Here is a 13079-nt window from a genome sequence, read left to right on the forward strand (position 1 = left end):
TAGATAGATAGATAGATAGATAGATAGATAGATAGATAGATAGATAGATAGATAGATAGATAGATAGAGAGACAGATAGACAGACAGACAGACAGACAGACAGGCAGACAGACAGGCAGACAGACAGAGAGTCATTATTTCATTTTTCTCCCTCATTCTTGATCTCTCCTCATTTTAATGACAGAAGAAACTTTGTCATATTACCTTCTTTACTTTAAGTGTAAAAACAGCCATCTTCGATCAAATATTATAAATTAATTTCCTCTTAATGACACCCTTTCTGAAACGTGTTTAGATTCACAGGTCTGCTGCAGGTTAATTGAATCCTTCATCTTGTGCATGCAACAATTCTTTAGTCTATCATTAAGCATATAATTATGCAAATATCCGCTTCTTTAGGGTGAAGATAAAGCCTTGCAACGAGAAGGATAGAGGGAGAGAGAAAAGAGTGAAGTCATTAAGTGTGTTTGTTAGTCAGTGAATTGTCCTCACTGCTGTGCCAGCGAACAGACCCGCGGGAAGACTAAATCATCTGAGAACAAACACACAAATGCAGCGTAACGCAAAACTAACAGCGCACTGCATGAACATCCGTGCCAAAGACCACTTAAAAACCCATCAGAAAAACGTCAGGGGGCCTTTAAAACATGAGCTAACAGCATTGGGAACAGGAGATATGCAAAGTTCTGCTGTCCAAAACAAACAAACTGACTTAAGTGCAACTTAGACATCAGAGCATCCAACTGCAAACCAGTCTGAAGATGCAAGGTGCAGCTGTGCTATGGGCAGCGTGGATTTTAAGCAGTGCCGTTGCACTCGTTTCTCATTTAGGTATTTTCCTTTGAAATCTTCATTACCATAACTGTACATTTGCTACCTACATGCTCAGCATTCGAAGATGCAAAGATAGTTTAAAGATTCTGCAGAGATTTTAAGCATCAAAGAGCCTTTTTCCCAGTGGAGAACAAGCTCTTGAAGAACTTCACCCCACCTTAAAATAAATTTCATAATGTAGTTTCATGAATACATAAATGCATTACATAAAATATATCAGGTTGAGGGTCCACTGGCCCGAGGGAGAAAGATTTTGGTCTTTGCATGTCTCAGACATCAAAGAACATGAATGATCTTTTTATATCTTTCCTAAAGGCTTTTTCTTTCCTCTCCCTGCAGAAAGTAATCTAATTAAATTAGCCTTTTTTTTTTCTTTTTTTTTTGAATCTGAGACTAATTTAATTAGCAAGTGGATGGTGTTGTGTTTCCATTATGAAAATGAATTAAAAGATATGAATATTAATGCAAATGTGAAGTTTTCTTGGGCGAGTGCTGAACGTTGGCTCAATTACACAAATGCCAATTCAAGTGTTTAATTGCACTTCGCAGAACACTATTTTTACTTCCATTTGCTTTGTTTGTTGCAAAATAAAGCATTCTAATGCGTTATATGTATTTTTACAGAAAGACATCAGTATATTTATGCATGCACAAAAAAAATTATCATGCAAAATTTCTCAATGCTCACGAATTTGTCCTAACGTTTGTTCTTGAACCTCTTGTTTGCCAACAGTGCATTTGGCAATACTGCATTGTATCATGTCATTTCAATAGTATTTACTGTTAATCAGAATTAATACTTTTCTAATCACACAGTTTTAGCTGCTGTCAGATCCGTTACACTGTGCCTCGTTTACAAAACAAGCTGCAGTCAAATTCTCCGAACAAACTTGTTTAAAGCTACACTGTGTAGGATTTTCTCCCATCTAGCGGTGAAATTGTATATGACTACCAACTGAATATTACTTTCTAGCCCCTCCCATTCCGAGGGCGTTTTAACTCCTACGGTGGCCGTATTATTTCAAATCTGCCGGCAGTCGCGAGTAATCTCCCCCTAGCATTCGTCACGGTGCCACTGAGTGTAAAAACGTGAAAAACGAAGCTTGAATTTCCAGGAATGTCCCTCTTTGGCTAATGTATTTTCAAGATGGAGGCGCAACATGGCTTCCGCCATTCGAGCTACTCGCTCGTGTGTATTTTAAATGGCAGATTCTACGCTTACGAGAATACTTGATTAGTTGGTAGAAGTAATTATACATTAATGAGCACATATAATTTTGAAAGAACAAAGTGTTTTTTGCTAAGAATCAACTTAAAAAATTACACAGTGTAGCTTTAAGGTTTTTCAGATAGAGTGATTTATTCGACAAATTGGTTTAGGCTATTGAGAATTTGATTCAGAGAATAGGATTTAGTGTTTTAGCAGTTTAGAAAAAAAGACTAATAATATCACTTTTTACAGTGTACCCGTGGTCTTAACTTAAAATACATTTGAATGAATCTTTCTAAATCATGATATCTGTAGATCATATCCAGATTTTATGCAGAAATTAGCGATTAACCCATTGTTACCAGGTATTTCTGATAAGCACTAAATATTTAATGTACAGTAAGTTTATATTTTTGATATGGCACTCACGTGTGAGCTGGCTCTTCTCTCTTAAGTGTTCAGAGTCGCACTTTGTCAGGTTTGAAGAACTAAACTTGAGGGGGAAAAAACATTAAATTGTACCTTCTTGAAGGCCAGAAAATAGGTAATAGCCAGTTGCTGAAATAGGGGCACAACAGATAGAAAAAAGACAAATAGACGATTCACACAGATGCGAGACACACAATAGCACTGCAGTAACTGTTAAAGTGTCCAGTGTACTTACAGCATTTGAACAATTGAAAAAAATGCTTTCTCTCTGCCTGTCTCTTTCTACCTCCCTCGCTCACTCTCTCTTTGATAAATTGCCTTGCCATTAAGTGGACTTTGCTTAGTACGGCAATAAGTCTTTCACCATCGATTTACTGAACACACACAGAAAATATCACAGTAAGGTGCTCTGCTCTCTAGGGATCCCTTGGGTACGATGTGTGTTCGTCCTAGCATGGGTGAATTCGCGGAAACAACACACACACACACACACACACACACACACACACACACACACACACACACACACACACACACACTCATATATAAAATCGTAAACCACAGTAATATGTGTGCTAGATGTAAAATAACAGTAATTCAACTACAATTCACAGGACTTAATGCCACTACTGCTGTCCACAACCACAAATTCTTACATTCACACACGCACACGCACACGCACACACACACACACACACACACACACACACACGCACGCACACACACACACACACACACACACACACACACACACACACACACACACACACACACACACACACACACACACACACACACACACACACACACACACACACACACACACACACATCCCTGCAGAAAATCAATGTCTGCCCAGACACACAGAGAGAACCACAGAAAGAGAAGAGGGGTTGAAAAACACTGAATGGAATACGAGACGAATATCAATCGAGTATAAAAGTGAAATTTAATGAAAAAGAAATCAATTTATTCATAATAAGAACACAGAGCGATGACCTATGTACACAGAGAGAAGAAATGTATTAAAAGAAAAATACATAAAAAAATAACACTCGCTCTGGCTGAATCTCACGAGTCACGGCGCTTGTCAAGAACATATTTTGGATAAAGAAAATGAAACCTTTTTTTTATAATTTTTTTGTTGCATATTTCATAATTATCATCACTGTAATGCAAATAATTATTTGTATTATTATTATTATTAAATTTAAATATTTATTTTATTATTATTATTATTGAGTATATTTTAACAGCAAAGTATGTATATCATGGTAGTATCTTATTGCCTTTCAATAATACATTTTATTTATATTTAAACTTTTAATAAAAACGATAAGATGCTAGGGTGTTTTAGTTGCCATGGCATGTTTCTATATCGTTGCTAGGGTCTGAGTTTTGTTTTTCATCCATTTTATGAATCGTCAGGCAAAAAAAAATTTGCAAGCCATATTAATGGCAATTACAAAAAAAATGCTGTAATGGTTTGTGGCTGATATGAAGCTCACGACAACTGAGATTATTAGAGCAAACAGTCCTTTAATAAAGAAATCCACATGGCACAGATAAACTCAGGGAACAGGTATCACAACCACGTCACATAAACAATACAGGACAGAGAAATAACTCAAACTGAGGGCTTGAGTACACAGAGCAAACACACGAGCTAATGAGTTCATTAACAAGACAACAGGCGAACGGATCAATCAATACAACACAGACACAGAGAAAACAGAACACACACATGCAGACGAATTACAATAATGACTGTTTTTACTGGGAAAATGTGTTTTAATTAGTATGAGAACAATTACGGGTATATATCCATTTATTAAAATGTGACCTGGACATATTTTGTGACATTCAACTCTTTTTATATGGTACAGGGGAGCTGTGGAGGGAAGTGGGGCATTGTGGGAAAGGGAAAATGAGGACTGGGGGGGGGGGGGGGGGGGGGGAGTGAGAGAAGGAGAAGTGAGAGAAGGAGAAGTGGGAGAAGGAAGACTGATGGTGGGATTGCAGGTGCAGGAGGAAAGATGTAGTGAAGATGAGAAGTGTCTGATGGTTTCTCACAGCCGTTTCGTGTGAGGGTGTAACAATCAGTTCCACTAGACTCTACGACCCAGACCGCCTGCCAGACACACAAATACACAAACACACACACTGTGTGTGACAGAGCGAGCAGAGACCGTCTGCTACCGTGTGCTTTTGAGTGGCAGTGGTCCAAACGGGCCAAACAGAGACAGATATTCCCCTCGTCACCGCGCTATAGCACAACTAAACACATTCATGACGACAATCGAGCATTAAAGCGAGGTTTACTATTACTACTACTGATAGTTAGGGTAAGTGATTTGATCATTGGTAACTACAACTAAACTTTAAAAACAAAATGTGTTCATGTAAATTAGGCAGAAATAAAATAAAACTTAAATGTTAGATGAAAAACATAACCTTAAAAATAGATTACAATTTTTAATTGCGATTAATCGCACACTTATCGTAAAATTGAGTACACCATTTATCATTGAGTCATGATTTGCTATATCCAGCCAAGGAAACCATCAGATCGAAGGGTGATTCTTAAGCTTTATTAAGGTAAATGTGGGTGTCTTTGACACCCACAAAAAAAAAAGACTACAAAAGGACAATAACCAACTAATATAAGAAGTCCATTTAATGTATCCACACCAAAGCACCCATTAAAAACATTTTTTTAAAAAGACAATCACTTAAAAAAAACACTTTTCAGAAGCTGTTATGTACAGTGCAACAGCAAATAACTTCTTTACTTTTTAGGCAAGTCAAGTTACGATATTCGATCAGGACCACATGTTTATGCATCCATAATAATGGACTCAAGTCAAGTCACCGTTATTTATAGCGCTTTATACAATAAAGATCATTTCAAAGCAGCTTTACATGCAGAGATACCAGGGAAATGATGCATTCCGGCTGTTGTTCAGCTGAAGTCAGTTCAGTGTTGATTCAGTTCTTGTAGAGATCATCAATTATTAAATCAGTTCATTTCATCTATAAAGCAGATCTGCAAATGATGTAATTGTCCAGCTCAGTTCAGTTCTCATACAGCAGCGTCAGTGCAGTCCGATATTGTTGAATATTAAGTGTCCCCATAACAAGCCAGAGGCGAGGCAATGATTTTTTGACTTGGACCAAAACACCCTAGCAACCACAAAGAACATCTTAGCAACCACATAGCAACACCCTGGCAACCACCCACAAGCCCTTTAGCATCATGCCGCATGTTTTGTATGGCTCTTCAGCCGTTCTCTTCAGACGGTCTATAGTTATCTCTGCCTCAGACTTGTGTTACATGCAGAGGCCAATGGTTTTCTTTCAGTTCGGACCCTCATTCTTTCACGGCTTCTCTGAGCCTCTTCACACACTCATGTCATCAATCTCTCCGTGACTCCCTCCACCAGTTCCACCCACCTCTACACCTCCCTCGCTTTTCTTCCTCATGATGAGCATCGATGGGATTGTTAAGGAAGAACTGTGTCTTGGAGAATGTAAGCCTATAGAGAACAATTATAAAAGAAAGACAGAATGGATTTAGAGTGAAAAGAAAGAAATACAAGGGATGAGAAAAGAGAGGAGATGTTACATAATGAATCCGTTCGAAAACCTAGTGAGCTGCCTACCTAGACAGCATATTATTAAGTCATAATAAATGCACTCCACACACAATATCTGTTCTGCACAGGAGGCACAAAACTATTCTGCCTTCTTAAAAACCTTGTTTTGACTGAAATATAATGCAGGATTGCATTGTATACCAGACGAAGTGAGCGGAATAACAACACAATTGTCTTCAGCAGAGCTGCTTTATTAACTAAATTGAACTTGTTTCATAATTGATTAATTTTACCTATTGAACTAAACCGAACCAACATTGAACTGATTTGAGCTGAATAATGACACTATTGTCTTCTTTGAGATGCTTTACAGCAGAATTTGAATATGTCTCATATCTGCATAATTGATTATTACTGTGAAGCTGCTTCAAAACAATCTGTATTGTATAAAGCGCTATATACAGGTGACTTGACACGAATACCAGAATGCATTGCGACAAGCTTAGTAAAAAAAAAGTGCCTTACTTACACTAAGTGCAGATAGCCCGCCTTTTTTGGCAGAGGCTATATACACTAACTTTTTCTTTTCACTTTTCCCATCGCATATCAGATTGAAAAGGCATTTATTTTCAATAAATATGAAGAAAATATGCGAAAAGTGGAATTAAAGTATTTAAAGTATTGAGCATTTTCACTCAATATGTTATTATTGCATACTGTTTTATAATGTACTAAAATACTGAGGTGCAAATAGTATCTAACTACTATTTACTCTTATTTCAAAGAAAATACGTGCAACATAGTGTAACAACATTTACATAGTATAAATAAAATCCATCATTATTTGCACTTAGTGTATAGCATATATATCATTATTTGCACTTAGTGTATAGCATATATATCATTATTTGCACTTAGTGTATAGCATATATATCATTATTTGCACTTAGTGTATAGCATATATATCATTATTTGCACTTAGTGTATAGCATATATATCGTTATTTGTACTTAGTGTATAGCATATATATCGTTATTTGTACTTAGTGTATAGCATATATATCGTTATTTGTACTTAGTGTACAGCATATATATCGTTATTTGTACTTAGTGTATAGCATATATATCGTTATTTGCACTTAGTGTATAGCATATATATCGTTATTTGCACTTAGTGTATAGCATATATATCGTTATTTGTACTTAGTGTATAGCATATATATCGTTATTTGTACTTAGTGTATAGCATATATATCGTTATTTGTACTTAGTGTACAGCATATATATCGTTATTTGTACTTAGTGTATAGCATACTGTATATCGTTATTTGCACTTAGTGTATAGCATATATATCGTTATTTGCACTTAGTGTATAGCATACTGTATATCGTTATTTGCACTTAGTATAGCATATATATCATTATTTGCACTTAGTGTATAGCATACTGTATATCGTTATTTGCACTTAGTATAGCATATATATCATTATTTGCACTTAGTGTATAGCATACTGTATATCGTTATTTGCACTTAGTATAGCATATATATCATTATTTGCACTTAGTGTACAGCATATATATCGTTATTTGTACTTAGTGTATAGCATATATATTGTTATTTGCACTTAGTGTATAGCATACTGTATATCGTTATTTGCACTTAGTGTATAGCATATATATCGTTATTTGCACTTAGTGTATAGCATACTGTATATCGTTATTTGCACTTAGTATAGCATATATATCATTATTTGCACTTAGTGTATAGCATACTGTATATCGTTATTTGCACTTAGTATAGCATATATATCATTATTTGCACTTAGTGTATAGCATACTGTATATCGTTATTTGCACTTAGTATAGCATATATATCGTTATTTGCACTTAGTGTATAGCATATATATCATTATTTGCACTTAGTGTACTGTATATGGTTATTTGCACTTAGTGTATAGCATATATATCGTTATTTGTTCTTAGTGTATAGCATACTGTATATCGTTATTTGCACTTAATGTATAGCATATATATCGTTATTTGCACTTAGTGTACATACCATATATCGAAATAGCTGCTGCCAACAATATCACTGTGGCATTCTGCAGTCAAGTTACATTGAACTAATGTAAAGTCATTGTGTGAATTTTCTCGACTCTAAAGCAAAAAATGAAAACAAAAGATATGTGAAATGCAAAAATCCTCCTAGACTGCCCTTATGTGCTTTTATTTTCAAAAACCATGCTGATATGGTGAAATTCTGTCTCTTTCTCTCTCTCTCTCAGATCTGTGATAAGGAGTGGCATTATTACGTCATCAGCGTTGACTTCCCAGTGGTGACTCTATATGTGGACGGCGTGACCTACGACCCGTACCTCGTGACAGATGACTGGCCCATCCACTCCTCTCAGATTGACGTGCAGCTGACCGTAGGAGCCTGCTGGCAAGGTTAGGGATGTGGGCGGGGCTAGCATGGTTTGTGGGTGTGGTCAATGTGCATGTAACTTGTGCATGTGAGCGGGGGGGGGGGGGGGGGGGGGTCCTCCAGAGGATCTTGAAGGTAGATATGTAAATTCTCACAGCATGCAAATCCACAATGAACAATTCTTTACTAAACATCTCCTTACTTCACTAGCATTCTTTCTTTTGCTTATATTTAGCTTATAGCTTATATTCCTCATTATTTCCATTTGTTTTTTTTCTCTCTTCAACAATCAGAACACAGCTTCTAAAATAAAATATAAAAAAACAGCTCCAAAAAACAAAACTTGACCTGCCCATGCTGCCTTTCTGTGTCTCTGAGCTTCTTTGTTTAACAATGAAAGAAATATAAGAGAGAGACAGATCATTATAAAAAATCACTTGTGCATGTGGAAGATAATCAAAGGGAAAGTGATGTGAGAGTTGACTGGAGATTTGCTCTTTTTAAGAGTTTCGGAGCTTGAGGGGTATAACGGTTTCTCATGGATCACTTCTGTGGTCACGGGTTTGGTTCAGTTTGCACAGCGCTTTGTATTCACAGATTATAGGTGATACAATATGATAAACAATAGTTTTAACACTGTAATAGGCCAACATGAAGATTTTTGGTCGAATAACTTATTGTTAATGTTATATTATTGTTAACCAACTAAAACATTTTAAAAACTATTAAAAACATTTTTTGTTAATAAAAATAAAGCTAAAATTAAGTTTACACATTAGATGAAAATCTTAAACTTTAAAAACTTAAACTATTAAGCAACTAAAAAAATTAAGTTGAAGTACTAAAATGACTAAAACTAAATAGGAATAAAACTAAATAAAAAATAAATCTATAAAATATATATTTTTTAAACTAATAAAAATGACAAAAGCACATAAAAAGACTACAATTTAAACTACAATTAAAAGGAAATAATATTAAAATAATAGCTAATTTAAAATATTAATACTATAATAGTATATAAAAAATATTAATATAATACTGTTTTTTACCACAACATGTATGTGTATTAAAGGAACAGTTAATCCAAACAAATCTACATTCATTTATATGCTGCATAATTATGCAACTCTTGATCACCAAAAAAAAAAAAAAAAAAAAAAAAACACCCATGCAAAAAAGTAAGCCGGTTCCATCTTAAACCTTGACAATACCAAACGGGTCTGTTCACGAGCCAATTAGGTTCAGGCGTAATGACCGCGCAGACCTCTATTTCCCTATCCTCCTGAAATGTGCAGCACTGTGGCTCTATCAACACATCGATCTGTTTGTTTGAGAATCATAGCAAGGCTGAACTGTCTCAACCAATGTTGCTGTGACAATTTTCTCCCCAAACTACATCCATGTAAACCCACACACACACACACACACACACGAACCGGGCCGCTACACATCAGTATGCCATCGCCCGAGGCTCACTGTCACCTGATCACAAACACACTCAGAGAGGCTTCATTGCACACACACTCATCTCATACGGAGCAGATAGACGCAGGTAATTGCTCATTATCTCCGGCTTCAGCAGTGAATATAGGTTTAATCACATGATTGCTTCGTTTCAATGCAGCTTCTGAAGACCTCTAGCTTGACTGAAGCCAAAATTTATTTTATATATATATATGTGTGTGTATGTGGTGAATAAAGTGGATCTGTGTAACCATGGCTTCGTCTGAAACTAAAGGCAGCTGCCCAATCAGTCAATAACTTTTTGATGGTGCCTCAAAGATTACGGCTTCATTACGTCTAATGATAGAACAAATAAAGACAGCTTTAGACATAACAGGTCAATATTTAATGACTACATTGACTTATTTCATACTACAAATGGAATAATATGTTTAAATTTAATTCAGACGTGCCTTAATCCCTCCCGTAACGGCAGCATAGATCATTTTTATGCTATATAACGAACCTAGTTGACTAAAAGGGGACATGATTTTTTTTTTATAAAATGGTTCAATACAGTATAATATGGAAATATAAAGTCTACGCTACTACACTCCCTTCCCAGTCCACCATGATTATTTATGGAAACTAGGCAGCAAAAATTAGCCAATCAGAAACCATCACTCTATTGACAACCATGAGCTCATTTACATACACTATACTCTTCAAAAGATTTGGGTCGGTAAGATTTAAAAAAAAAACTTTGAAGTCTCTTATGCTCACAAAAATACAGTACAAGCAGTAATATTGTGAAATATTAAATTACATTAAAATAATTTAATGTTTTATATTTTAAAATGTAATCCTGTGATCAAAGCTGCATTTTCAGCATCATTACTCCAGTCTTCAGTGTCACATGATCCGTCAGAAATCATTATAATATGATGATTTGCTGTTCAGTAAACATTTCTTATGATTACTGTTGAAAACAGTTGAATTTCATATTTTCGTGTAAACCATGATAAAAAGGATTATTTGATGTATGAAAAGTTCTGAAGAACAGCATTTATTTATTTATTTATAATATTTTATAATACTATAAATGTCTTCAATGTCACTTTTGATCCATTTAATGCATCCTTGCTGAGTATTCATTTATTTACAGTAGCAAAAACAGCCCATTTCATTATAATTGCCAGACAGAGGGTAAAGCATGCTCATGGGGAAAACAAATTGTGTTAGAAGCATTGATTAACATTTTAAGTTTAAGTTTTTTTTTTTCTGTCTATATTTATGTTTGCAGGTGGCGAGGTCTCTAAAGCAAAGTTCACACAGTATTTCCGAGGCAGTTTGTCTGGACTGACGATACGACCGGGGAAGATCGAAAGCCAGACGATCATCTCCTGCCTACAGGCCTGCAAAGAAGGGCTGGACATCACGACACTGGAAAGCCTCGGACCGAGGATAAAGGTTTCACACACGCACACACACACACGCACGCACGCACACACGCGCGCGCGCATACACACACACACACAAAGCTAACACAGACTCTAAACTCAACATTACGAATCTGAACGAATGAGCTGCGCTTGAAGCCAGTGTGCTGTGCCAATCTTTTTTTATTTGCTTTTACTAGTAATTCAAGGTCACAGATTTGATTTCAAGGAATGCACATGCTGGAAACATCACATAGCCTGAATGCACTGTAAGTCACTTCGCATTAATATATATATATATATATATATAAAAAGAGTTTACCATAGTCTATCATAAACCATAGAAAAGAGTGGAAAATCACTATTTTGTAGGAAAAGCAGAGAGTAAGGACGAGACGAAGAAAAGCCAGGAGGCGAGACTTGAGGAGAGATATTTCTGTGCGCACATTCTCCAGTTTCTGCTTTGCTTTCCTCTATTCTGTTCTTTTGTATTCAAGAAGCTCTAGGGAAGATTCGAGGATCAAATGAAAGCAGGTTTTACAGAGACAGAGTCAGTGAGAGACAGACGACAGGTGTTCCTTCGCTCAGGTGATCTGATCAAACTACAAGCTCAAAGCAGGATCGGGCTCCATTCAGAGACACAGTGGTAATGCCTTTTAAATTCCAGTTCAGTTCTTGCCGTGTCAGACGGGATCCAGAATTTGAATTTAAAGTTATGCTATTTTAAAGGTTCCTAATTTAGTTTTAGAGGTCTCCTACAATAGATTTACATACATCCGAGGTCTAAAAACATTTTATCATAATTTCACATCATCTCATCTCTCAAAGAGTGGTTAGTTTAAAGATTCAGTCTTTCTAAACCACTCCTTTCTTAGCGCCTACTCTGCTCTGATTGGTCAGATGACCCAGTCTGTTGTGATTGGACGATTCTGCTTCCTCAGCACTTGATACACAGTAAAGATGGCATCGATTTTACTGTGTCAATTCCAGTGCGAGTGTTATCCTTAGGAAGTGCATCAAAGTGGATTCGCAGCACTGAAAACAGTGTCTTCTCGACATGTCCACAACAAGAACCAAATCTTCCAGGGAAAACTAAAAGTGAACGTTGTTCGCGGGCGGAGACCATATGGCTGGCATTATGCAAATTTGTTACATTGTTGCAAAAGTTCATTTATTTCAGTAATTCAACTTAAAAGGTGAAACTAATATATTATATAGACACATTACATGCAAAGTGAGATATTTCAAGCCTTTATTTGTTATGATTTTGATCAATTTTGATGATTATGGCTTACAGCTTATGAAAACCTTTTCACAATATTGTAATTTTGAATTTGGGGTTTTCATAAGCTGTAAGCCATAAACATCAAAATGATAACAAATAAAGGCTTGAAATATCTCACTTTGCATGTAATGAGTCTATATAATATATTAGTTTCACCTTTTAAGGTGAATTACAGAAATAAATGAACTTTTGCACAATGTTCTAATTTTTCGAGTTTTATGTACATTCACAAACTGCATGAAAGGTAATATATGAAAAAGCATAATAGGGACACTTTTAAATTAGAATTAAAAATTGAATGAAATTCAACAGCTGTAAGTGTAGTTTATCATAATACATTTCATTTTCAATGTAAATCACCTAAAGACAAACCTGTTAACATATACATAAAAAATTAACTAATATTTGAAATGCCA

The 13079-nt window shown here is 35.7% G+C and overlaps 1 protein-coding gene across 2 annotated transcripts in view; it reads left to right on the plus strand.

Annotated features, from left to right (window-relative positions):
- The window catches only part of clstn2b (calsyntenin 2b), a 64373-nt gene that overhangs the window by 38710 nt on the left and 12584 nt on the right, over positions 1 to 13079 (plus strand). For both annotated transcript variants that reach the window (XM_079609912.1, XM_079609913.1), the window contains exons 9-10: positions 8354 to 8516; positions 11243 to 11409. In XM_079609912.1, the coding sequence (XP_079466038.1) occupies positions 8354 to 8516; positions 11243 to 11409 (330 nt within the window). The remainder of the gene's footprint in view (positions 1 to 8353; positions 8517 to 11242; positions 11410 to 13079) is intronic.

Source organism: Phoxinus phoxinus (assembly GCF_949152265.1).
Source record: "Phoxinus phoxinus genome assembly, chromosome: 4".
In the NCBI taxonomy this organism is placed as follows: domain Eukaryota; kingdom Metazoa; phylum Chordata; class Actinopteri; order Cypriniformes; family Leuciscidae; genus Phoxinus; species Phoxinus phoxinus.